Source organism: Hylobates moloch, unplaced genomic scaffold (assembly GCF_009828535.3).
Source record: "Hylobates moloch isolate HMO894 unplaced genomic scaffold, HMol_V3 SCAFFOLD_1, whole genome shotgun sequence".
Classification (NCBI taxonomy): domain Eukaryota; kingdom Metazoa; phylum Chordata; class Mammalia; order Primates; family Hylobatidae; genus Hylobates; species Hylobates moloch.
In genome coordinates, this window is record NW_026652276.1 from 197,068,932 (window position 1) to 197,094,645 (window position 25,714).

Here is a 25,714-nt window from a genome sequence, read left to right on the forward strand (position 1 = left end):
TGTTGGCAAGTGCCTGGTCTAGTCGCAGATGCATCTGGCCCTTGAGTTTTGCAACATGCCTCTGTATCCTTAAAATAAAATGCCACCTTTTTAAAAGTAAACTAGCTCGAGGGTTACTATTACTTGTGATATGGTTTGTATATTTCTCCCCACCCAAATCTCAAGTTGAATTGTAATCCCTAATGCTGGAGGTAGGGCCCAATGGGAGGTGTTTGGATCATGAGTGGCTTGGGCCATCTCTTTGGTGATAAATGAGCATTCTCTCTGAGTTCACAGGGGAGCTGGTCATTTAAAATTGTGTGGCACACCTCATCCTCCCCCCACACACATTCTCTCTCTCTTGCTCCTGCTTTTACCATGTGAAGTGCTTACTCCCACTTTGCCTTCCGCCATGATTGTAAGCTTCCTGAGGCCTCCCAAGAATCCAATGCAGAAGGTATGCTTCCTGTACAGCCTGTAGAACTGTGAGCTAATTAAACCTATTTTCTTTATAAATTACCCAGTCTCTGGTATTTCTTTATAGCAGTGCAAGAACGGCCTACTATAACTTGCAATCAAGAGTTTTAACTAAGACATTTACTCATCTTCCAAGACTAAGCCAAGGTTACTCTTTTCTAAAAGATTTTACAAAATCCCAATACTACCTTCTCCCTGACTCTCACGTGTGCTTCCCTCTACCTGTAACATTTCTTTTTTTTTTTTTTGAGACGGAGTCTCGCTCTGTCTCCCAGGCTGGAGTGCAGTGGCGCGATCTCGGCTCACTGCAAGCTCCGCCTCCCGGGTTCACGCCATTCTCCTGCCTCAGCCTCTCGGAGTAGCTGGGACTACAGGCGCCCGCCACCACGCCCGGCTAATTTTTTTTGTATTTTTAGTAGAGATGGGGTTTCACCGTGGTCTCGATCTCCTAACCTCGTGATCCGCCCGCCTTGGCCTCCCAAGGTGCTGGGATTACAAGCGTGAGCCACCGCGCCCGGCCTGTAACATTTCATTACTCTTACACACCTGCTACTCCCATACTAATCTGTAAACTGCTTAAGAACAAAGGGAATGTCTTATGTATTTTTACATCTCTCCAGTGATCGTTATGATGAAGGGTACATAAATGTTTAACACATTTCCCTCATCGGATATTGTAATTTGATAGCGTAGAAACTGAATTTAACCTGAATAAATATTTTGTTTGGCCTATACAGAGAACTTTGGTCTCTCTCTCTCTCTCTCTCTCTCCTCTGTCTCTGTCTCTCTCTCTGTGTGCCTGCACACGTGTAAAATCTAGTATTTGTATTTACTTTTCTAAGGATAAAGATCTTAAGAACATTCCTTAGTATTATCCAGTATATATATTGATTTCCTCTCTACTTGATTGAAACAGCAGAGTTGGGCATTTATTTGGCTGATGTTTCCATAAGTTTTGTGGAAAAGTCAAGTCCAACATTGACTAAAGCACTCTGGTAGAAACACAGGGAGATAAAATTATAAAGTAATATCTTTCCCCACAACTGCACCAAAAATGCACTTTCCAAAGTCACCAATGATCTCCTTTTTGTTAAATCCGAAGAGCATTTGACCCTTTTCTACAATTTGACATTGTTAACTAATTTCTTCTTCAAATTCCTTTCTTGCTTTTAGGGATTTGACTCCTAATTTTTTTCTTACCCTTAATCTAGCCCTTATCTCTTTTATGTGTTTCTCTTGCTCAGCCTTGCTCACTTGGTGTCTTTGATATTCTTTGCTTTTATTTTACTGTCTCCAAGGCTCATCTCACTTCTTGGCCTTTAATTATTTATTTATGTAGGATGTGAACTCCTAAATCAGCATTCTAGTCCGGGTTTCAAGATGTATATTTGGATACTTCATTTCAATGTCTCAGTCTCAAACTCAATATATTAAAAGTTGTATCCTTTATGTCCACGACCAGCCCCAAAGAATGCACAACTGAACAAAACCCTGACCATCATCCTATATTTTCTCTCTTTCTGAGCTATCTATGGAGGTGATCAAGATAGAAATGTGTGCCATCTTCTATTCATTCCACTGTCATCAACTACATGTACTCATCAAACCATGCCAGTTCTACCTCCTTAATAACTGTAGCTTAACACCTGAATAACTGAACAAAAACTTGCAATTTAATTCTCTTAACACTTATCTACCTCAATTTTATTTTTATAATTTATACATAATCTATAATTACTTTTATATAATTGGCACAGTGATAATTCCAGATGAAACTCACTGAATTTCTATTTCCATCCTTGCCGATGATACGCACACACAATGTAATGCTGAGAGGGTTGGGAGGGAAGAATGGGAGAAAGGCAGAAGTTGACAGTTAAAAAAAAAAGTTTCCAGATGGTTTTCTTAGTGTCATCTCTGCAACCTCATCAAATAAGGGTCCAAAATTTATGTTGCAACACTTGTTTGATACCTTATTTAAATTGCTTTACTGGACATTTTCCATCTGTTAAGCTCTCTGAAAGAAACAAAATTGCCTCGTCATAGCTAGACCTCATGATCCTGTACACTTACAACGGGCAGACTTTGCAGGGGCCCACACCTTTCAAGGTGATTTGGGAAAATGATACAGAAAAGTTTTACATCAGCTGAAAAGAAAAATGCATAACTCATTTTGGTAATTTCAGTTTTAATTCTTAATAGGATAAAGGAAACATGCACATTATAAATCAATGCTCTGTGTCAACAAATAATCAAGTAAGCAGAGTTCCAAGTATTGGCTAAAATGAATTTTGGATATTTTCAGCTACCAAATTTCTCGAGGCAAGGTAGATATACATCTGGACCTGAATATCTGCATTATAGGGGAATTTTTGTTTGTTTTATATTGTTTTGTTATTTTTAAAAGTAGGTGCCAAATTAGGTCACCTGCTGTCTGGGCAATGTTATTTTTTGCCATAACCACAAATTGAAGAAAATTGACTGCTCTTTTTCCTTAGTCAACATGCTGTGCTTCCAGCCCCAAACATCTTTGAGAAGTTGTTTAGATTCATGAGCAATGCCTCTGTCCCCAACAGGCTAAGACATTAGGCAGGTCCCTGTACCTCTGGAGTCCTCAGTTCCCTGCAAAGTGAGGAAGCTAGACTAAGTAATCTTTAGGCTTCCTTCCAGACCCACCAATCTGATGGTATTAGATGCAGTTGCTCCTGAATTAGGGCATGAAATGAATTAAGCTGTGGTGCACCAATGTGATGACTCTACTTCATCAAAGCCGGAGCACGCAATAGGCCTAGCACCATCTCACACAGAGAAAAAGGGCAACCCTCTGCTTCCAAAGGAATGACACAACCTGTTTCTGAAGTGATTCACATCATCTTTACTTTTGAACAACCCAATGCTCACAAAACAATCTAAGAATCTTCACTGACTTTAGGGATGTAAGATACGGTTTTTTGACAGTATTTGGGTTTGTGGATAAAAGCAATTGAGGAAAGGGCATCTCCACAACGCAATATTGAATTTAGTGCCCAAGGTCCATCACAGGAATCCCTAACGATCCCTACAATATCTCTCTCTCTCTCTCTCTCCCTCCTCCCTCTCTCTCTCTCTTTTTTTTTTTTCTCTCTTTGCCCTGAAAATAAACTGAGAAGTTAGTATTGGGATAACTATTCCCGTTGACCCAAATAAAAAGTCCTGGGCAAACACAGGTACAAACTGCCAAAATGGAAAAAGTTCTTCTCTATCTGCAGCTTAGAGGGAGGCTGGATCCCAGCTCTTTAGATGCCGGCCCGTGGACACCCAGAGAACCCTCCAGAGACCAGGTCAGGGTCACTGAGCTTGCTCCGCAGGGCGCCGCCCCGGACGCGGCCCCGCCCCTCACCTTGCCAGCGCCGCGCTCGGGCCGCGAAGGTGCGTGCGGCGCTCGGTGATTGGCGGCGGCCCGGAGCTGCCCGGCTGCCATTGGCTGCTCGGCCCTCTTTGTTCCCGGGTCCCTGCCGCAGGCCGGCTGCGGCGGTCTGGGCGGCGGAAGTTCGACGGCGCCGGGCGAGTGGCTGCTGAGTGGCGGTGCGGGAGTTCCGCAGGTTCCCCGTGTCCGCAGCGGAGCCGGAGGCCAACTGAGCCCGGCCGTGGGATCCCGGATAGGAGGAGGAGAGGACCCATAGGACGCATAAACATGGACCTGGAAAACAAAGTGAAGAAGGTAGGGGGGCGCTCGTGGCGGGCGGCGGCTGCTTCACCTGCGCGGGTCGCGCGGCGGCCGGAGGTGCCGAGGCGGGTGGGGTTCGCGGGCCGCCCGGCGTGAGCCCGGCTCTGGGTCTGCGGTGCCCCGGGCCCAGGGACTCGGCCCCTTGGGTACAGGAGGTGCTCGGCGGCCCCACCAGCTCCCCAAACTCGGGAGCGACAGAATTGGAAGCGCGAGCGAGGGCGGGCGCGGGCGCGGGACTCTTCTCTCCCGTCTCACGGAGTCCCAGTGGTTGGAGGAGTTGGAAACTTTACTTAAGATGTTTCAGCTGTGCCTGTGCCTCCTCAAAAGGAAACGGCGAGCTTAGGGCGAGTGCGGGCGAGACCGTGACACTTCCTGGCTCAGGAAGTTCAACTTCATTAAGCCTTTGTGGTTTGGGGCTCTGCTGTGCTTTGACAGCTCTGACCTCCTCCCTTCCAGCTGGGCTGCCTGGGGCGCTCTAAAATGAGTGTTGATTTAATGCACTGCCTTCGCACCCGTGCTGGTGGTAACTTCTAATGTGATTTTTTTTTTTTTTTTTTTTGGTCATTCATTACTTGTCTACCGACCGAGGCACTGCCTCCCTCTTAGGGAATTATCTGTCAAAGAGCGCATTCTCCCTGTTTGGCAGGTAGTCCCAAAGGGCGGTTGTCACCAGCGTCTCAGCGCAGGGAGACATTTCCAGCCTGGCTGCTGCCTCGCGGGCATTGGAACCGACGGCCCTACCTGAGCCACTCCCGGGTTATGCGGAGCCTGCTGTCGCCTGGGAGAAAAGGGTGGGGACCAGACTATGACTCAGAAGGAATGCTGATGTCACATTCGAGTGAATTGCCCTGTGCGAAAGTTCTCCTCGTTCCAGGGGATTTGCTCATATTTTACTTTGTGGTAAATTTAAGCTAGCTGTCCCTTATCAAATAGGGAAGCTTTGCAGAGAGAGGAAGGGAAAAATACAGAAAACAGTTTTTGTTTTTGTCGTACTCATGGTTCTTAATATTCTTATTTTATCTTCTAAACACAAAGTTTTTGACTTGAGCATTAGTTCTATTTTATGCCCAGAACTGGATTTTTGAAAATGGATACAAAATATTGTGTTAGGACTGCAGAGTTTTCGGTTAGGAAGCTATTGACCAATAAAAACTTGAAATGAGAAAACAGTTTTTTTCATTCCTTACCACTAAAATTCTCAAGCACTCAAAAAGGTATCCAAGAACAGAAAAACATAAATTGTTAGTAGTAGCGTGATTGCATTCTATTCTCTTCCCATTTGGTTTCTTTCTTTCTTTTAAATAACTGTAATATTTTTGGTTAATCTTGTTTGTCATGGGGGAAAAGCAGGGAAAGCATTTTGCCCGCTTAGCTTTCTGTTGATGAATACTACACTCATTTAGTTTTCAAGTGAGTAAGAGCTACTTAATTTAGTACTTGTCTAAAACTTGGGGGGTCTTGTCCTTGCTTTTAAGTATTTATTTGAAGACAACTTTGCAAAAGTAAACATATTTTGGGCTGGCGCCGATGAACAGGTGAAGCACAGGATTTTTAGGGTAATGACACCATTCTGTATGATACTATAAAATGGAGGATACATGTAATTATACATTAATCAAAATCCATAGAATGTAGAACACTAAGAGTAAACCCTAATGTAAACTATGTATGTTGGGGATAATGATGTGTCAATGTGTTTCATCACTTGTAACAAATGTACTGCACTGATACGGGATGTTGGTAGTCCGGGAGGCTGCTGGAGACGACAGGGAGGCATGGGGGAGGTACATAGGAACTTCGAATTTTCTGCTCGATTTTGCTGTGAAGCTAAAAAATGCTTTAAAAAATAAAGTCTGTTTAATAGGGGGAGAAAAATCAAAGACATTTTTGAAACTTTTTGAGACAAGGAGTAATTCTGAGGGAAAAAGTTCAAAGTTAAAAATTGTATGTGCTTGCAAAGGAAAAATCCAGACGTTGTTTATAAACAATTTCCTTAGAGTTTGAAAATGTGGATTATGATAAATAATGCCCTTAACATATGGTGTAATTTTCCTCCTTTATCCCCCACTTTACTTTTAAAAGTTATATTTTCAACCAAGAATCTTAACTTTCTCTAATCCTCCTCCTCTCCGCCTCTACCACCCCAAAAAGAATTCCATAAATTAAAGGTTTTAGAGAGAATCCCATGATATAACAAATCCCTGTTTCACTACATTGCCTTCACTGACGATTCTTAGAATCCTCACCTGGTAAATTGGAAGCTATTAAAAAACCGCAAAGATGTCCTATTTGACTCCAATTTGTGAATCCCTTAATAGACTTGATATTCTAACAAAAAGTTTCCCAGTACAAAAGTTTGGAAATCTCAGGAATGTATTTCACAATCTTAGCCATACTCTCAAAAAGAAATTTATGTTCCTTTTAGCAATTGTTTTCTAACACATCCAAAGAAGGAAATATTACAGGACTATCTGATTTACCAGCAGGATCCTCACCCTATTTTGGTACCTAGTTTTCAAGTCTCCTTTCTTTTTGACTCAGTTATTCAAGAAAATTTATAGTTTGAATGTACCTTGAGAAAAGGAAGATTAAAAGTTGGAACAAAGATACAACCATTTAAATACAACTAATATGACTTCTGTTTTAAGATGTATGACATTTTTTCCTTCTAAAACTTTTACATTGTTGATTTCATGAGGAATTTGTTCCAGACAGATGAAAAGCATTATTGTTCCACATTAACATTTCATGTAAAAAGAATCAAAGAGGACTGTCTTTATTAAACAGTGATTGAGATAGATGATACTATTACAAAATTCTTGTTTTGTAAAAGGAAAGCTCGTCCACATCAGTTGTACAAATTGGGATTAATTACCAGTTAAAACCTACCATCACAAAGACAAGGGGTTTTTATAATTAGATTTTGCTATATTTTGTTTTGTTTGAAGTAAGCAAGCTGTTGCTAGGATGTGGAAGCTAGTTTGGTTATACAAAGTTTTTGTTTTAATAATACTTTAGAACAGAATTTGATTCTATGTCCTTGCCCTGTCTTCTGAGTTAAACATCTAGACCTCTTATTTTTTAAGTCTCATCTTGGCATTGTGTCAGTATGGTCCATGTCTGCTTGGGAAAAACAGTGGACTTTGAGAAGCAGAAACAGTCTCATTTTGCGGTGAATGGTAAATCATGGCCAACAGCCAGCTGTTTTCCTCTTTCCTTTCTGTGTTACTCTCCCATGAGAATTATTTTTTTCAATTAAGAACATACCAACAGAGAAAGAGAACTACAATAACTTCCCTTTTACTGCCTGGAATTGCTGTAGGGCTTTCATTTTACCGTGTTCATTTTTTGTCTCTCTAACCCCTTTATTTTGATTAATCCTAATATTTTGCATACTTTTCTTATGACTCTTATTTCTTTAATTTTACTTTTTAAAAATGTGATGCATTTTAAAGATTACATGTTACTAAAAATCCCCTTTCTCTGTATCCAAACTTGTTTTCAAAACCTTTGTCATTAGCCAAAAAAGCATTGTGAAGCCAAATGAATACTATTGGAAAAAGGACTGAACTACAAAGATTATTTCCATTAGAAATTAGAGTGAGTTATTTGCCTTAGGTAGCCCCTGGTTGAAGTGGAAAAGGCAATATATGGTGACCTGGATGCTCAAATCTACAATTGGATTCAAGGCTTGAAGCCATTCTTGCTGCAAGAATCATTGGCAAGGCTAAGGGTAAAGGTAGGGCAAGTCACATCCAAGGCTTTGCTTTAGAGGTGTTCTGCCTGTCAGAAAAAGTGCAGAAGAAAATGAGTGGTCCTCGGCCGGGCTTTTATAAAACTATTCTAACCCATGGTGTGATTCATTACACTGGTAGAATATGAAAAGTCCCTTTCTCTTAATTGTCCTGAATATTGGTTGGAGAAAAAATCTATAGTAGGTTTTCTATTGATTCTGTTCCTTTATGCTGTCCTATGAAGTAGAAATAGGAATTTATATCTCTACTGGCTATTACCTATGTCCCATCAACTCACCCCATGACTTTGCTTGTGCATGCCCATACTCCATCTACAGTTCTAATTTTTTTCCATCCTTCAAGGACCAGCCCCTCACACTGCACACTCCTCTAGGAAATCTTTCTCCATGCTGCCACCTAGATGAAAATATTTTCTCCTTTTCTCCTGAATTCTCAAAACATGTTATTGGTAACATTAAGACACTAATCACTCTCCACCTCTGGATTATACTTATCTGTTGTATGTTTCACCTTCTTACCTTGCTTACAAACTTCTTGAGAGATGAATCCATATCCTGTTACACTTACATGGTTATTTTGTTTGCTGTTCAAAGCAACCTTAGGAAGTAGGCCTTAGCCCCATTTTCAGGATGAAGAAACTAAAGTTTAGATAGCGTATTCTGAAACCTTACTATAGGGAACTTTACTATGAACTTGAACCATAATCTGAAGGATCCATGCTCCTTCCATCATGCCAACTAGGGCGAGTCTTAGATTCTTCATCTTGCTCACTAAATATATGTGGAATGATAACTGTTATAAAAAGAGAAAGAAAATAAGGTACATTTCAACACTTTCACTCATTTCTTAAAGGAATTATATTTGAGGAAGTGGTTTATATTCCAATAAAATCACCATCCTACTAGTTTTTTGTGTTTTGTTTCTACTTTGTCCATGTTGTATGTATTCCCTTTAGTGTAAGTTGCCATTGACATTCTTTGGGCAGAGGCAAAGTATATGAAAAGTAAAAGTATTGTGAAAAGGAATTTCTGGGAAACTTCTACAGTCAAAGAAATAGCATGAACTCCAATAATATTCTGTACCTTATCTTCTAAGATTCTTCCAACTTCCTGACTTTTGGTGTGAGCCAATGGTAATGCTGTCTCCTAACTATGTAAAATGGCCCTGGGTAACAGTGACCCTGTATTTTGCTCTTTGTTTTTTAAGTTTAACCAATGGCATCTGGAACTATAAAGGGATGCTCATGGTCTTGTCTCCCGTTGAGCTCTGCAGTTGAGAGAAAGCCTTACACATAGCATGAGTAGGCTAAACCTCTTTTCCCTAGTGGCAAGGTGTTCAGAGTGCCTCTGGAGTGGCAGACCAGACAGCTAAGAATAGAGCAGCTAAAAAGAAACAAAAAACAAACAAACAACCTCTTAATATTGGGAGAACTATTTTTTTGTTTCAATTTCCCATTCTTCATGCAAAAACATTTCTTATGAAGCTGAGAAGCTGTGGGAAACACCAAAATGATCAGATATTTCATGAGGCTCTCATGGAGCTCCAGCGTGACATCCAGCATTGTGAACATGGGATCAACATCATAGTCCATCAGTGTGCAACACGAGTTACCAAGAGGGGCTTTCTTAGTGGAAAGAGAGTGATAAATTGGTAACATGGAAGCTACTTCCTGTGTTCTTTTTCTGAGAACTAGAAGAAGGAATACAAGTTGGCCCCAAGCTAATGTGTATATACCTTTTTTACATACCAGTCACCAAAGTGTGTTTAGAAATTAGGAAAGGTCAGTAAGTCTCCAGTATATATAAACATCTATAGTGTATGGAAAGGTCTTCCATAGTGTATCAGTCTTCTCCCTTCCATTTATCAGTATAATATATTTAAAATTGCCCTAAGCTGAGAGTTGGTAGATGCGAGTCCACTATTTTTTGTGATATTAACCACTTTGGCTATCAATTTCTATTTATATAAAAATCAGTAGGGGAACCAGATGATTTCTGAGGTTTCTCCAAGTCCTGCAACTCTTTGATCGTGGGAAATAATATTAGTAGTCTACCATGTGTAATGCTCCACAGTGCTTTAAAACCACACAAACGAAGAACATATAAATATATGTATAAATATATACATAAAGGACATGGCATAGTTTAAATGTTAGTGAATTCCATGAAGAACATATAGATTGGACCAAATAATTTTTTTCCACAAATCTTAGCTATTTTCAACTTGTTTGTACTTAATTTTCATAACATTTGTGGAGGTATTTGAAGATATTAGGTTAAGTTTAATTAATTTAAATCTGTAGTATAAGGCTCTGAAGGCTGTAATAGTGTGGGTCCCGTAAGTCTAGGAGTGGTGTATTACTTACCTTGGTATTTAATTACGGGAAAATGAAAAATAACGGAGCATTTATTTTCTTTAAAAGTTGTCTCTCTCAAAATAAGGCTGTTAAAATAATTTAAAAAGATTAAAAAAAAAACTATATGAGTGCTTTATTACCTACCATGCACTGTTCTAGACTCTGGGGTTATAGTAGTGAACAAGAATGACCCTGAACTTAAGCTTATATCATAGAATTATGCTATTGCAAGTGATGATAGAGCAATGTAAATATTGGAAGTAAGCACAACTGGGATTATCCCCATCAGTGAACTCTTGATAGGTTAGCAGTACGCTACATTTCTAACACAGACAGTGAGCGATTTTGGTGGTGATCCCTGTGCTTGATTCTTGGTTTTGCAAAGTTTGTAATTAGGGGTTCTTATTTCATTTGTCTTAAGCAATGGCAAATGTAAAAGATGGGAAAATGAGAAAGCAGCTTTTATGTATTAGAATGTGAAAAAGATTATGAATGCATAAAGCTATACAAATGGACTTACACCTATAATATACACAAACTGTAAGTCTTCTCCCTGACTACAAATGCCTTACAAAAGAGTCATTCTTGGATTTCCTGTTTGCAGTCATAGCTAATTTTTGTTTGGTAACTACTGCCATGGTAACCAAAATTATGATTTTAAAAGAATTGTTTATTAAATCATTAATATACAGGAAATTATTTTACTTTTTACAAGGTGGTGGTATCAAGGGAAATTATATTATTAATTATAAAATCAACTTTTTCTAGGAGAGGAAGATAAGGAAACAAAAGACTAATCAAAAACATTTCAAAACCGCAGATTTTCAGGATTTTAAAGAAAAATAATTTGGTAATTGATAACTTCACCACTGTTCTTTGAGTAAATATCCATGTTTAAAATTTGCCTCAAGCACCATTAGAGGATTAAATTTAGAGGTTATGCTTTTCAACTACCCAGCTGCAATCTTTGACTCTCCTTCAAAAGAGCTGCCGTTTAGTGTGGTTTTGTCAATTTTCTGTTCTAAGTGCCCTGTCTACCTAACATTCTAGTTAGATAATGGGGAATTAGAGCAATAAGGATATGCATGACTATAATTTTCTAAGTATCACTGCATTTATTTTGGTCAAATTCAAAAAAGTAAAAGAGCATAGTTTTGAATTGCCAATTTCTCTGTTCCTTAGTCTGTTAGAATGGTGGGGAGTTGGCTCAGATTTGAGCATGGCTTAAAGTGGTAGAGCTTTATTAGAAGCCAGCCAGTGGGGATTGCTGAGATCTCATCTGCTGAATGACAGCAAAGTTACTACTCTGTAAATATACTTAATCTGAAATGCTGAATTATCCTCAAACCATGAGTGATTCAGCTTGTGTTTATCATTGTGACATTCTGGCCACTGTGAAAAGCTGTAAACAGTTTCAGGGTGTTCATTGCATAGCTTATCTGAGCAGGCAGCCCAGCAGAAAAGATGGGCTTTCAGCCCAGCAGAAATGCCTTGATAAGGAGTCCGTTAATGCATCTCTAGCCACAGTGAACTTTTCCCTTGCTTTGTTTGATGATAAAGTGATACCATGTTTCATTGAAAAATGACCATGTAGATGTTAGATGGATTTTTGTTTTTATATGAGCATAACGTGACAGTCTTAACAGAATGAGTCACAAAGTAAGGATCAAGGATCTGATTTTTCCTTTATGAGATACTGGCCTACAATAAAAATAACTGGGGGTTAAAAAAAGTTACCCTTTGTTTTTCATAGAGAATATTAAGAGTGCAGTTTGGATTTAAAACTACCGACTCTAAACTCCATATCTATCAGTATCACCTCTTGAGCAAAATACCGATGTCAGCTTTGATAGATTTTTTTAAAAAAATGGAAGGAAGGAAGATGAGTGACCAAGGCAGATGTGGAAGTTAACTACAGTGCTGGATAGAATGACATAAGTGCTATAATACGATGTTTTTCTTATCTGGGATGAGGAACCTTTTTATAAACAAAAATTTATCATTGGCTGATATTTTTAAAAACACAATAAAAATTTATTACTGAAACAAAAGACAAATACAGGACCAATTAAAAAAATTATTAAATGCAAGAGACACAGAATTACTCTAAGTATATAGTAGCTCCTAATTGCCTACTGTCAGTTTCTCTGCCTATCTCATCACAGACTAGTGACTTACAGTTTGCGAACTGCCACTTTGAATAGCACAGCAATAATAGAAATACAAACAACTGTTATGAAGTCTCAAGCAGAAGTCACTAACTTTAATTGTGTGGGTTGGGATTATTTTATCAAGGAAACACCTCCTATAGAATAAAGAAGCTTTCATTAGGCAAAGAAAGCATTCCATAAAGAGGAAATAGCATGAACCAAAGGTACCTAGCTGTGAAAAGTCAGTAAAACCACCATTAACATTTATTCTAAATAAAGCTTTATTCTAAAATAAAGCTAAATAAAGCTTTATTCTAAAATAAAGCTAAATAAAGCTTTATTCTAAAATAAAGCTAAAGTAGATGAGCTGCAGTAATTTGTAATTTTTCCACAGTACAGGTTTGAATTAAACAAGTATGTCACTGAGCTAGTATAAGACCCTAGCCCACAGCTGAAGAGTTTCTGATCTCCCTTGACTTTGATGATTATTTAATACATTGTGTCATCTATTGAGAGAGAGGAGGAAATTTCACAGCAGAGTCTAGCTCATGTCGGCTGGTCTGGACTCTGAGCTGTGGACTGGGACCACATTGGTGCCAGATTTTTATCCTCCTTAGATCAGTGAAGCAAACAGTAAAGGTCATGCCCAACTGCAGGAGCACCTTTTAATTTCTCTTCTTATGCCAAAGCAGTCACATGTCCAGTCCTGAAGTCAAGGAGACGAGAAGTCCAGTCTAGCAACTATGAGGCTACGGCAGGGATATGATGTTGAATACTATTACGTGGGAATGAAGGATTGGGACCATTACTTCAGTCTACCACGTGTGCTGTAGAGGGACAGTTGAATGTAGGGGCTTGAGGATACTTTTCTGAAGATCTTTCATGTATCAGGAGTATTCTGAGATGATATTCTATACAGTATCACAGACTACACATGTTTCAAAGCAGAGTAGCTTTTGGTCATTCCGAAAAACTGTAGAGGAGAGTTAACTTTGCAATATCCCTTACTTGATTTTTAGGGTGTCCATTTTTTAATCTAGTCACTCTTCTGTTAGCTTTGAAACATAGACCTCTCCAAATTCATTCCAGCAGGGTCACATGACTTCTGTGTTGCATGAAGAAATGTAAAACTCATTTCTTTGGGAAATGGCAAGTTGCCTAAGGTTTTGAAGGGGAATTACAAAATATTACCTTTTATATACTGCAACAAATGGAAAATATATCCTGTGAACATTCCAATAATTGTGTTAGACTCTACCTGTGGTAATGGAATAGAAGGTTATCCCAAGAGAATTGGCAGAATTTAAAGGTAAAAAGAGGCAAGACAGATTTCAGTGGCCTCACTCCACAGCTCTTTTAAGATGTCCCAGGTAAACCAGTAGTGATGTTATTCATTGTTACTTTCTCATGGACTAGATGAAATTAAGCCAGAGGGTAGGATCATCTTGTGGACTACTGTTGCCCACTTTTCTCTGACAGTTAGGGAATTTAAAGGAAGCCGCACAGACTTTGACATTTCCAGACATAGATTTGGATCCCACCTTTGATATTTACTCAGTAATTTGGCAACAGTTGCTCCTTGGTTTCAGAGATCTAATCTGCAAAACATGGATAGTACTTCTTTATTGGATTATTGTGAAATTAAATAAAGTAGTACATGTAAATGTTTAGAACAGTGCCTGACATATAGCAAGTACCTGATCAGTGTTGATTATTAATGTTCTCTGCTCAGTTTTGTTTAGTTAGTACCAATAAGTAAACGTTTTGAGAACCAGAATTGCATTAAAGTTGGGTATCAGTTTTAGAACCCTGGGTTCAGTTCTTGGCCCTGGCTTTTATTAGCTGTGTGAATTTGGGAAAGCTACTTGGCCCTGTAAACCTTAGTATCCTCATCTGAAAATGGGTTTCAACTATCTACCTCACAGGGTTGTAAGGATAATCGAGATTAGTATCTTAAAGCACAAAGTATGGTGCCTACACATAGACAATAAACAAATGTATCATAATCCTCTTCAAGAAATCCAATATACAGGGAAGAAAATCCTGCATAGATCTTCGTGCTATTTAACAGACACCTGACTGTATCATCAAGAATTTTAGGATGGCATGCTCTCAGTAAATTATTGCCACTTGGTGCTTTGTTGGACACAAAGAAATATCCATTTGAAGTTCGATAACTGGGGGATATATTAAATTACTGGATTTAATATATCCTTTTGCTAATTTAAAAATTTAATATGTTTAATGTATCCTTTTGCTAATTTAAAAATTATTCTGATTTATATTTTTATAATGAAATTAAAATTTATAAATATTTCCAGAACTTGAGTACCTACCATGTGCCAATCGCTATGCAAAGGATTCAAAGCTGTGTTTATTAGGTTCCCAGAGAAAGCACTTGATTGAACACTGCAACGTATTGTGGTCCCGTATAGAGAATTGGTATGTTTCCCTGACTGGAATCTTCCTCAGAGTTTCTGAGGTAAATTACAGAAATGGTTACAATTCTTTGCAGCACCTCCCATTACAAAGTGGAGTCTGTTTTCCTTCCCTTTGAATCTGGACTGCTTTCTGACTTACTTGGATCAGTAGAATGTGGTAGAAGTGGTGTGTGAATCCTAAGCTTGGACCTCAAGAGTCCTTGCTTGCTTCTACTGCTCTGTTGCTGGGATTTAAGTCTTCACAGCCTCCCACAGTGAAAGCTGTGGAAGGAGTCTTACAGAAGACTGTCCCCACTCTGAATTACCCTCATATTCCTCTGTACATCTGAAAGAATCAAGAATCAATGTACCGAAACTTCTCTAATATCATTGGTGGCTTAAGATTGAGCCCACTTTCTGCTCTAGACGAATCTAATTTTGATTTTTGTGCTTCTCATTCCATTAAAGTGAAGGAAAATTAAAAACACGCAACTGCAATTTTATCTTAGTTGTAAATAGGTGGTGTATGCATATTTTGAAAATTGTCTGATTTCCTTGAATCACTAGAGAAATTTTAAATGTCTATGTGCCTTCTTTAGTGGTATAGTCTAAATATAGGGCAAAAAGTATGGTAATCCAAACTACTTCTCTGATATATCAGAAGTTAAAACATGGGTCAAAAATCAGTTAAGGCTCTTTGATTTATGCAGCACAACATATCAATAAACATAATTCTTTTTTTTTTCCAGAATAAGGAATGGTGTGAAAAGGGTATGCAACAAATAAATAAGCAAGCATGAGGACCTGGCAGTAGGGTTCTTACATCTCTCCCTTCCTTTCCTGGTTTCCAAGACCCCTCTGCTTGCTATAAGACTTTGTTTTTGTTCTAAAGGCCTGTGAATGCTAATTTGGGGCAAAAGAGAAAAATGAGGAGACTGTCTTTTTGCACTCCCTTTTCTGTTTTCTTTGCTGTTTCTGTTGGGCATTACTGTCTAGGTTTCCCTGGATCCTCCTGCTCCTCTGGGCAGCCTCCTTCAGTGAAGCTCTTAGCCAATGCGGTGAGCCTTTTCTTTCATTCTCCAGTCTGTGAAAACACATCTGTACTGCCGTCTTTTTCTGCATGTGCTCCAGTTAGATAGTTAAAGAATTAGTGGCAATAAATCACTTAATTGTACAGTCAACCTACTCATCCCGTCACCCGTGTATGATAATGGGTTACCCCTGAAGAAATAATACCATAGCCCTTAGGCATCGCAAGAATGATCGCAGTATTCAAGTTTGGGGATAAAGAGCCTTAATTAAGACCTCTCAAAGCAGCTCTCTGTGGGATCCACCCTTTAGAAGCAGCTGTGGAGATAGTGACATAAGACCAAATTAGGAATGTCTGCCATGATCCAGATTCTTTTATGGAACTCCTACAGATGCCTTTTGGAATCAGGTTTTTAAGGTCCCTTTTTATAGCAAATAAATAGGAGGTTTTGAGGGCTGTTTATGAGCACATTCCATTGCAGTGTCCTTCAGTGGAGCCAGAACTCAGCCAATCCTAATTAAGAAGCAATTTCAGCTGCAGTCATCGCTTATTACAATAATTGTGACATTTTTATAGCCCTACATTGTCTTTCTCAAAGTAACGGATTCAGGAGGAGGCCTTTTCTGAGTAGAGTCCACAGAAGAGGTATTCTATTGGTAAGAATTTCAAATGACTTCCTTCATACAGTAGTATAAAAATAATTTGATAGCAGTCTGTTTGAAAAATGTTTATAAGGAACCAGCTTAAACTGAGCAGATGGAATATATTTTCATCAGTTGCTTACCTAAAATAAGTACAAACCTTTTTTATTTTTAAAAAGAGGGGCCTAAATTTTGCTCCTAATAATATTGTAAGGTTACATATTAGGTTTCAAGTAGATAAGTAGTACTGTGAGGGAAGGAACTGCTAACTGTAAATACTACCTAATTTGAATCAAGTAATTTTGGCTCCTGATATCACATGGAGGTACTGAAATTTATTTTATTTTACTTAATTCCATCTCCAGGTAGATATATAATAGAATTTAAAAGTTTATATCAATCTTTTCCAGTTTTTATTCTGTGTTCTTTAAGGACAGCTGTGGCATATTATAAAAATTGTGAAAATTTTCTCCCAAATATATTTGGTATTTTAATAATCTGGTTTGCAGCTGTCTTCTGTAACACAAATGTGTGTGTATGTGTGTATACACAAGTGTGTGTAACTATATATAGAGAAAGAAAATGAGACAGAGGCTAAAAATCATATTCTACCCTGTCTTCTGAAAGATCATTTCCTGGTTCTTACTGAGTGAACAACTAAAAAATTGAGGGGAATAAGTATTTATGAGGAAGGAACAAAGTTCTGCTTTAGATGCCCATTGGGTGAAGAGAATTTAAATATTTGAAATGGGCAAAATAAAGAGAAGTGGTAGATAAGTACCCCATATACCCCTGTTCCCCTTTATAATATATCTGTCTCATCACAAATGACTTAGTCTTTGGATTTAAAATCAAAACAGAAAAGAGGATACAGTAGGCAGCATCTAAGATGGTTCCCAATTACTCCCATCTACTGGTAGTCACACCCTTACGTATTGCCCTCCCATTGAGTGCAGGCTAGCCTGATCATTGCCAAAAAATGAAATGTGGCAGAAGCGATGGCATCACTTCCGAGACTAGGGATTACAGCTTCTATCTTGTGATTCTCTTGCTCTCTCTGGGATCACTTGCCCAGGAGAGAACCAGCTACCATGTCCTGAGGTCCCCATGTCGGTAGGTCCATGTGAGAAATCTTAGAAGTGGGTATCTCCCTAGTCGATCCTTGCAGCCCAACTGACCCCGATTGCAAACTTGTAAGAGACCCTAAACCTGCCCATCTACTTAAGCCACTTCCAAATTCCTGACCCACAGAAACCATGACATGATAAATGGTATTTTCAAACCCTAAGTTTTGGGATAGTTTGCAACTAATACAGAGGTGTTCCATTATGAATCCAGAAATTTAGTGATTTGAAAAATATGAAAAGAATGATATTTTGCTTCATTATATTGCCCCGAGTATTGCATAATGTATATAATCTTACATATAGCAGATAATTTTTAGTACTAGTTATGTCTACATGTTTTGAGTAAACACCTTTCAACTTTGAAATATAATTTGTTTGTATTTCTTGCTCATTCTTTTAATTTTTTTTTTCTCTTGCTGTAACATTGAAAGAGACCTATTTTGCATCAGGACCCTGGAGATTTTTGTTGACTCACACCTCATTCTTCTGAGGATCCCCTTGTGTGTGAATTTATCACCTTGGGGACTTCCATGTTAGTGTAGCTGATGTGCAGACATTCAGCTTCCTCATAATAAGTCCCAGGTTTTGCCTAGGATGGAGGAATTCCTGCCTAGCAAACGATGAGCAGTCTTTAAGATCAAAATTGATTATTCTAGAGAAGTTACAGATGAGGAACATTACCCTTTAAATTTCTATTTACCTTTTTAGTTTCAGTTTGGAGGGAAAAAAAACAGTGACTTTGTAGTGAGTGCATAGGGTTTGAGTCAGAAATGCCAAGATGCAACTGTCACTTCTGCCACTTGCTAGCTGGGTCGTCTTAGGCAAGTTAATTTCTCCAAGTCTCAATTTCCTTTTTATGAAATAGGGATGATAATACTTTTCCAGTAGGTTGTTGGGGATTAAATGTGATGGTTTATATGTATTTTAGCTGGCAGGTAGTAACATTTTAACAAATGGTGGTCGAGGTGTCTTTACTAACACTTCCACCATCACAACCCTCAGTGCTCATTTTTTAAAGTATAGTTAAAAACACTTCAACGTATCCTGCCAAAACTAAAATTTATTATTGTTTCCTAGAATGTAGCAGGATCTATTTCTGCTCTTCTTCAAATATGTTACCGTGTGTATTGAGGTATAGGTGTTTTGAGTAATCAGCTACAACTTCATTACGTCTCAAACTCAAGTAGAGAAATTGTCTTGATGACAATACGTTTGTCATTAACTTAATACTGTTACTGCCTTAAGAAATGTAGGGATAGATTGAGTAGGAATCATCTACTTTAATTTGTTAAAGTCCCAGAAAACTTGACCTGCTACCTCCAGAATATATTTTATTACAAAATATTTAGGCAGAAAAAACACTTGTTTCCTTTTCATTCCTAACATAATAGTCTATGTGATTATTTACTGCTGTCTGTGAACAAAAAAAGATTTCTGACCATTTGGCTTACAGTGGATTTCATCATAGAGATGCATACAGGGCTTCTGGCTTTATACATCTAAGCTGAAAAGGTGAGGGGATGTGGAAATGAATCCTAGTATCTGCAGTAAATAGTTTTATTCCTGTTTCCTTATGGATGAGCCATGTTGACAGCTAAAGACCCTTAATTGATTATTCTATTCTTGAGCTATAATATTTGGTGTTCAGTTAAAAATTTCATTACATTCTGTTTTTTAAAACTGATTTAGGAAATAGTGCTTCTTTATCAGGGCTTTCCATTTTATGACCTATCTTTAGGCACTATTTATTGGTTAAGAGCAGTCACAGCTCTGTCCCAGTTTCTTCATGTGGATAAAAATGTGGGTAGTAATAGTATCTCAGACTCTCATAAGATTGTTACGAGGATAAAATGAGATAATCCATGTAAAATACTTAGAACCATGCATGGCAATGTAAGTGCTCAATAAAAATCAGCTGCTGCTTTTATTATCACCACTCCTTCCAGTGTCTTTTTGTGTGTGTGTAAAAGGCAGTGGAAGTTCCTTGGGATAAAGATATGTTATGATAAATATCATTTGATAATTAAAGCAATTAAATAAATAAATCTTTCTTTGTTTTTTTTTTTGAGATGGAGTCTCGCTCTATCACCCAGGCTGGAGTGCAGTGGCGCAATCTCTGCTCACTGCAAGCTTCGCCTCCCGGGTTCACACCATTCTCCTGCCTCAGCCTCTCCGAGTAGCTGGGACTACAGGCACGCGCCTCTACGCCCGGCTAATTTTTTTGTATTTTTAGTAGAGACGGGGTTTCACCGTGGTCTCGATCTCCTATCCTCATGATCCGCCTGCCTCGGCCTCCCAAAGTGCTGGGATTACAAGCGTGAGCCACCGCGCCTGGCCAATAAATAAAACTTTCTAGCACTACTGTAAATCTCAGACACTGTGGCAGGTACTAGGAGTTCAAATATGAACAAGAAGCTCACAATCTAATGGGGGTAAATTGATGTGCACACAATCATAGTATAGTAAGGAAGGACTTAATAACACAATTTGTGCCAAGGGGATAGTTAAAGAAAGGTATCACAGAGTTACTGACATTAGAATTGAGTCTATGGGCCCAGTAGAGAGAACGACTTTGGCAGATGGAGAAGAAGAGGAACAGAGATTCAAGCAAAGTGAAAAGCTCCGCTTAAAACAGAGAGCGGCTGGAGGGGAGTGATGTGAAGAAGGCAGGTGGTGCCAGGCTTTAAAGGATCTTCTTTGCATGCTAAGAAAAGTGAAATTCATTGAACTTATTAAAACCATCTAGCAAGGGGAGTATTATGATTATCTTTAGGTTTATAAAAATAATTTTGAGGCCGGGCGCGGTGGCTCACGCCTGTAATCCCAGCACTTTGGGAGGCCGAGGTGGGCGGATCATGAGGTCAGGAGATCGAGACCACGATGAAACCCCGTCTCTACTAAAAATACAAAAAATTAGCCGGGCGTGGTGGCGGGCGCCTGTAGTCCCAGCTACTCGGAGAGGCTGAGGCAGGAGAATGGCGTGAGCCCGGGAGGCGGAGCTCGCAACAAGCAGAGATTGCGCCACTGCACTCCAGCCTGGGCGACAGAGCGAGACTCCGTCTCAAAAAAAATAATAATAAAAAAAAAATTTTGAGAATAGCAATACAACGTCATACAAAATGATCAGTTAGGAGAGTGTGGTCTCAGGATGATATGATGTGAGCTTGAACAGGAACACTCGAGTGCAGATGACGGAGCAGACTGTGTGGTTTTTAGAAAAGAGAAAAGAGACACTAGAATTTGGAGCATAATAAGCATGGCTAGACAAGGGACAAGGAGGCCTCTGGGCCCCAGGTTGGGTGACCAAGTGGGTGGTGACAACTTTGTCTTCAGTCTTCTCATGTATTTCAGACTTGAGTAAGTGAGAGATGGGAAGTTTTTGTTTTTATTAGCAAAGAAAGAAATGTAGCAGATTTATTAGGACTGACTAATTGTAGCTCTTAATCACACTAGTTCTTTGTATTTTTACCTAAGAAAGTTGGCAAACAAATAAAGTGTGCAACTATTTTTATATTTGTTTGGTTTTCTGTGTAACCTACACTTTTTATTTTTTATATATATGTATGTATGTATGTATGTATGTGTTTATTTATTTATTGGAGATGGAGTCTCACTCTGTCACCCAGGCTGGAGTGCATGGCGTGATCTCAGCTCACTGCAACCTCTGCCCCCTGAGTTCAAGCGATTCTCCTGCCACAGCCTCCTGAGTAGCTGGGATTACAGGCACCTATCACCGCGCCTGGCTAATTTTTGTATTTTTTTTTTTTAGTAGAAACAGGGTTTCACCATCTTGGCCAGGCTGATCTTGAACTCTTGACCTCGTGATCCACCCGCCTCAGCCTCTCAAAGTGCTGGGATTATAGGCATGAGCCACTGTGTCTGGCCAACCTACACTTTTTTGGTAATGCAAATCTTGTTAGAGATTTGGAAACAGGCAATGAACTAAAAATTTCAAATTTTAAATCTTGTGTCAGATCTTAATAAAAATATATTGATTGGGTGGGGGACTTCACAGATCACACTGGATTTCTAAGAGAGCCATTTGCTAAGAGGAATTATTTAGATATGTAGTTCCTTTGTCCAGAATATTTATCTGGATGAATAAAATCTAAAATGCTTCTTTAGGAGTGTAATATGAATATATATGTGTGTATATATACATGCGTATGTGTGTGTGTATATGATAGGTGGATAAACATGCATGCACACACACACTGAGAAAGTGGGAGTGGGAGAGAGAGATGTATATTTCATATGATCTACCTTCATTCCAATATTATTAAAGAAGTCTTAGTAACGCTTGTTTAGTAACCACATAGGATTCTTTACTCCAGAGGGAAATTTGGTTATGAAAACAGCATGAATCAGATGATCTCACCCTGAATACTGCATAATATCTTCCAGATCCAAATTGTCTCCAAATCAACTCAGACTATGTTTGAAATACCAGATGTTCCATACGCTTTTTAAAAGTATCTGACATGCAATACCTTTTTCTGGGTCAGAAGGGTCACCTGAAATGTTGCCAGCCTATTCGACTGCTTAAAATTATGTATATGGGTAAATTGATTCCATTCCCATTTCTTACTCTAAAATAAGCAGGGTGATAAAAGGGTGTTTGGAGGCACAGATCATGGGAATATAAATTCAGTTTATGGAGCCTGCAGTTAAAGATACTTAAGTCCTGTTTGTCTATGATTCGTGTTTCATAGTAAAATTATATAGTCACTTAGCATTTTTTTCTTAGGACCTTGATAGATAGTCCCAAAGCCTGACTGTAATTTCTCCCAATATAGTCAATCCAAAGGACCTGTTTTCTTGCACACTGAAGAAGAAAAATTATTCTGTCATATCCTTTTATTGATGCTGGCCAGAATGTGTTACTAAAATTATATGAAGTAGACAGCTTTGAGACTTGTGCGCTTATGAAAAACATGTGTTTTTAGGCACTAAGTGTTGAGTCTTCAGGGAATACCGTATCACATTTACTGTTGAAATTATGTTAAAATAATTATGTGCAACAGGACTGAGTTTTATCATTCACAGCTGAAGTCTTTTGTTTCCTATGCATACTTTATAAAACTATTCCACCAAACTGAGTTACAAGTGATTCTGGCTTCTGAGAGTCATTAATATATTAGCTTTTTCAAATAATTATTTTCTATTTAGTGATTAAACTTTGAGCAGATGACCATGCTGAATAATAACCAAACTAAGACACAGTTAATCTGACACATGATTTGCAATAAAATTAAAAGGTATCTTGGAGCCAATCTAGTTTAATTTCTTCGTTATCTAGGTGAAGCCTAAAGAAGAAAGATCACTTTCAAAATCCCTGAACTCGCCAGTGACACTCTGTGACCAGAACGCAGTTTTCCTGACTCTCCTCCAGGGATCTTTCTACATTTTCAAAGTTCCCCGTTAGCTGTCTAGTATCTATAACTATATATTATCATTTCCTTAATATTTGGTAATTCTCACAACATAGATATGACATACAGGTACACCTGTCTTGGTTATATTTGTCCAAGGGTCTAGATTTCACTTACTAAACAGCTAGTTCGCCTTAGCTGAGGAGCTAACCCTCTCTGGGCTCCCCTTTCTCCCCACCACACTCTCTCGCACCCTGGGCATCATTAAATAACACCTTCCCTATTTATATCCCTCACCAAGAGTTCTCCAGCCCAGACATCTGTAGACATCTTGTGGGCAGAAACTAACCTACAAGATTTGGATGTCCAACAATAGTAATAGCCTTGGCTCCTCAGGAAAGGAGAAGAACCCTAAGGAGAAGGTGTGGTCTATGCTGAGGGTAAAGAGAAGGGATGAGAAGAATTCTGGGTCCTGGACTTCAGGGAATCCTGAATACAAAGTGAATAATGGAGAGAAATTAGAGAAGCCCTTAGAGTAGATGGGGTTCCAAATCCTTGAACTGAAACCAAGAGGAGTTGAGGAACCTCAGTTCTTGTGACACTCTGCCCAAAATAGGCCCAAAGAAACTGTGCTTGGGGCAGTTCTGGCTGTGAAACTCCTTTTACCACAGATTAGAGTCCATATGCTTTCCTTCATCTGATAGGCATTTGACTTATGAAGGGGAGAATAGCAGATGATTAGATGCCTCAGTTGGAGTGGGAACAGAGCAGAAGAAATTTGCCTCGCACTGGTGGAGGTATGTGTCCTACCATGCAATTTTATAATATATATTGGATTTAACAACTGCATTCTAAATTATAATTCAGTCTGAAACTAGCCACATCCTAAACAAGGAAAATGGTAGAGTGTGAATCACGTATCTTCTTTCTTGGAGAGGCATTGTTTTTGTTTCCTAACAGAGGGTTGATAAAGAGGATAAAAATATGGAAAAAATTCTCACCCAATAATGTGGCATAAGTCAGAGATCTTCAGTGCTGGTATCAATGAGATTTAAGTTTTGTAGCTATATACTTATAGCTATAAAATAAATTTCTTACTGAAATGTTCTCAGGAAAACAAGTTTATTGCCAGTCTGAAACTCTAATTTCTCTAGCTGCTAAAAGTGATTTTGAAAACTTGGTGTCATTTTTGTTTGTGTTTGGTGTGTGTGTTTGTTTTTAATTAGGACTGCTTCCATTGGGTTATAGTAGGAGAAAGTGTATCATGTTGCTGTGACCCATTCCACTCTCTTTCACTTGCTCTCTGTCTGTGATGTTTAAAAGTTCCCTCACACTTAAGTCTGAGCACGTGGGGAAAATGAAAGTGTTTGGAAAGGTAGAGGGGCACTTTTTCCAGGCAGTCACAAATCTAACTGGAAAGAGTCCATAAAGAGATTAAGCTGGCCTTCCAGACAGGGCCCAAGGGGAAAAGAACCCTGGAACAACATTTCTGGGTTTTCCAGAGTGGCCTACAGAGCCAGTTTCTCAAGTTACTGCTTGTCCCAAGGCCTGGTCTCCTGGTCCCTGTGAGGGCTTCCTGAGCTTCTGCTAGCAGAGCTTGAGAGGTGCTCTTGCTCCTCACCCTCCCCTGTTGCCCTGTGGCTTTCCTCTTTACCACTCTCCTATCTCTGAGGATGTCATCCTTTGTTAAGCCGGTAGCCTAAGACATGGCATTGAATGCTTCAAGAGGTTTAGTTTCTTCCTTGGGAAAATGAAAAGAAAAGGAAAACAAAACAAAGTACTCTGCCTGCTACAAGGCCAGCCCTGTCACCCTGAAAGTGCTTTGCAATTTTTTGGCTCTTCCCTTGCCCTCTTCTGCCACAGGCCTTGTGTATGGTGTTTCCTCTGCCCTGAATGCACTTCTCTGAGCCAAATTAGATACTGCTCAGCCTTTCCATTGTAATTCATGCACCTCTCCTTCAAGGAAGCTTCCCCAGCCTTCCTTATTTAACTTGCCTTCCTTTTTAAAGCTCTCAGAAAGTCATCTACACTTAGAGATGGTGCAAGAGTGTTTCTGGATTTGTAGTTCTTTTCCTTGGGGCAGAAATTAGCTAGTGACTCTCTTTGGAAGACAAGAGCTCCCATTTGACACTCTAGTCATATGCCCCAAAAGAACAGTAGAGCAGGAGCCAGATGCTGAGTTTTAGGTCTGGTTTGCTATTGAGTAGCTGTGCAACCAGGAGCAAATTATCCCTCCTCTCTGGATTCTATTTTCCTGATCTCTTACACAAGGGAGCTGCCTAGTCCTGTCCAGAATAAGAATATGTGGGACACTTTAAAAGAGCAGCAGTTCATGAAATACCATCAGCTGTAGTAATTCTAATAAATAAAGTGATAGCTATTTTAAGAATATATTGATAAAAAGAGTCAAACTCTGTAAAAGTATTTGAAGATCTTATTCTGAGCCAAATATGAGTGATCAATGGCCTATGACACAGCCTTGAGGAGACTCTGAGAACATGTGCCCAAGGTGGTCAGGCTACAACTTGGTTTTATACATATTACAGAGATGCAAGATATCTGTCAATACATGAAAGATGTACATTGCTTCAGTCTGGAAAGACAGGACAACTGGAGGTGAGGGGCGGTCCTTCCAGGTCATGGGCAGATTCACAGATTTTCTGATTGGTGATTGGTTGAAAGCCTTATTATCTAAAGACCT

At 39.0% G+C, this 25,714-nt stretch overlaps 1 protein-coding gene across 2 annotated transcripts in view; it reads left to right on the forward strand.

The window, feature by feature from the left end:
* Nucleotides 1–4,016: 4,016 nt before the first annotated feature.
* The window catches only part of TES (testin LIM domain protein), a 49,170-nt gene continuing 27,472 nt past the window's right edge, over nt 4,017–25,714 (forward strand). Inside the window, exons 1-2 of one of the 2 annotated variants that reach the window (XM_058426128.1) lie at nt 4,017–4,156; nt 23,718–23,810. In XM_058426128.1, the coding sequence (XP_058282111.1) occupies nt 23,748–23,810 (63 nt within the window). In that variant the 5' untranslated portion in view covers nt 4,017–4,156; nt 23,718–23,747. The remainder of the gene's footprint in view (nt 4,157–23,717; nt 23,811–25,714) is intronic. The other variant, XM_032761511.2, reaches the window with a different exon arrangement.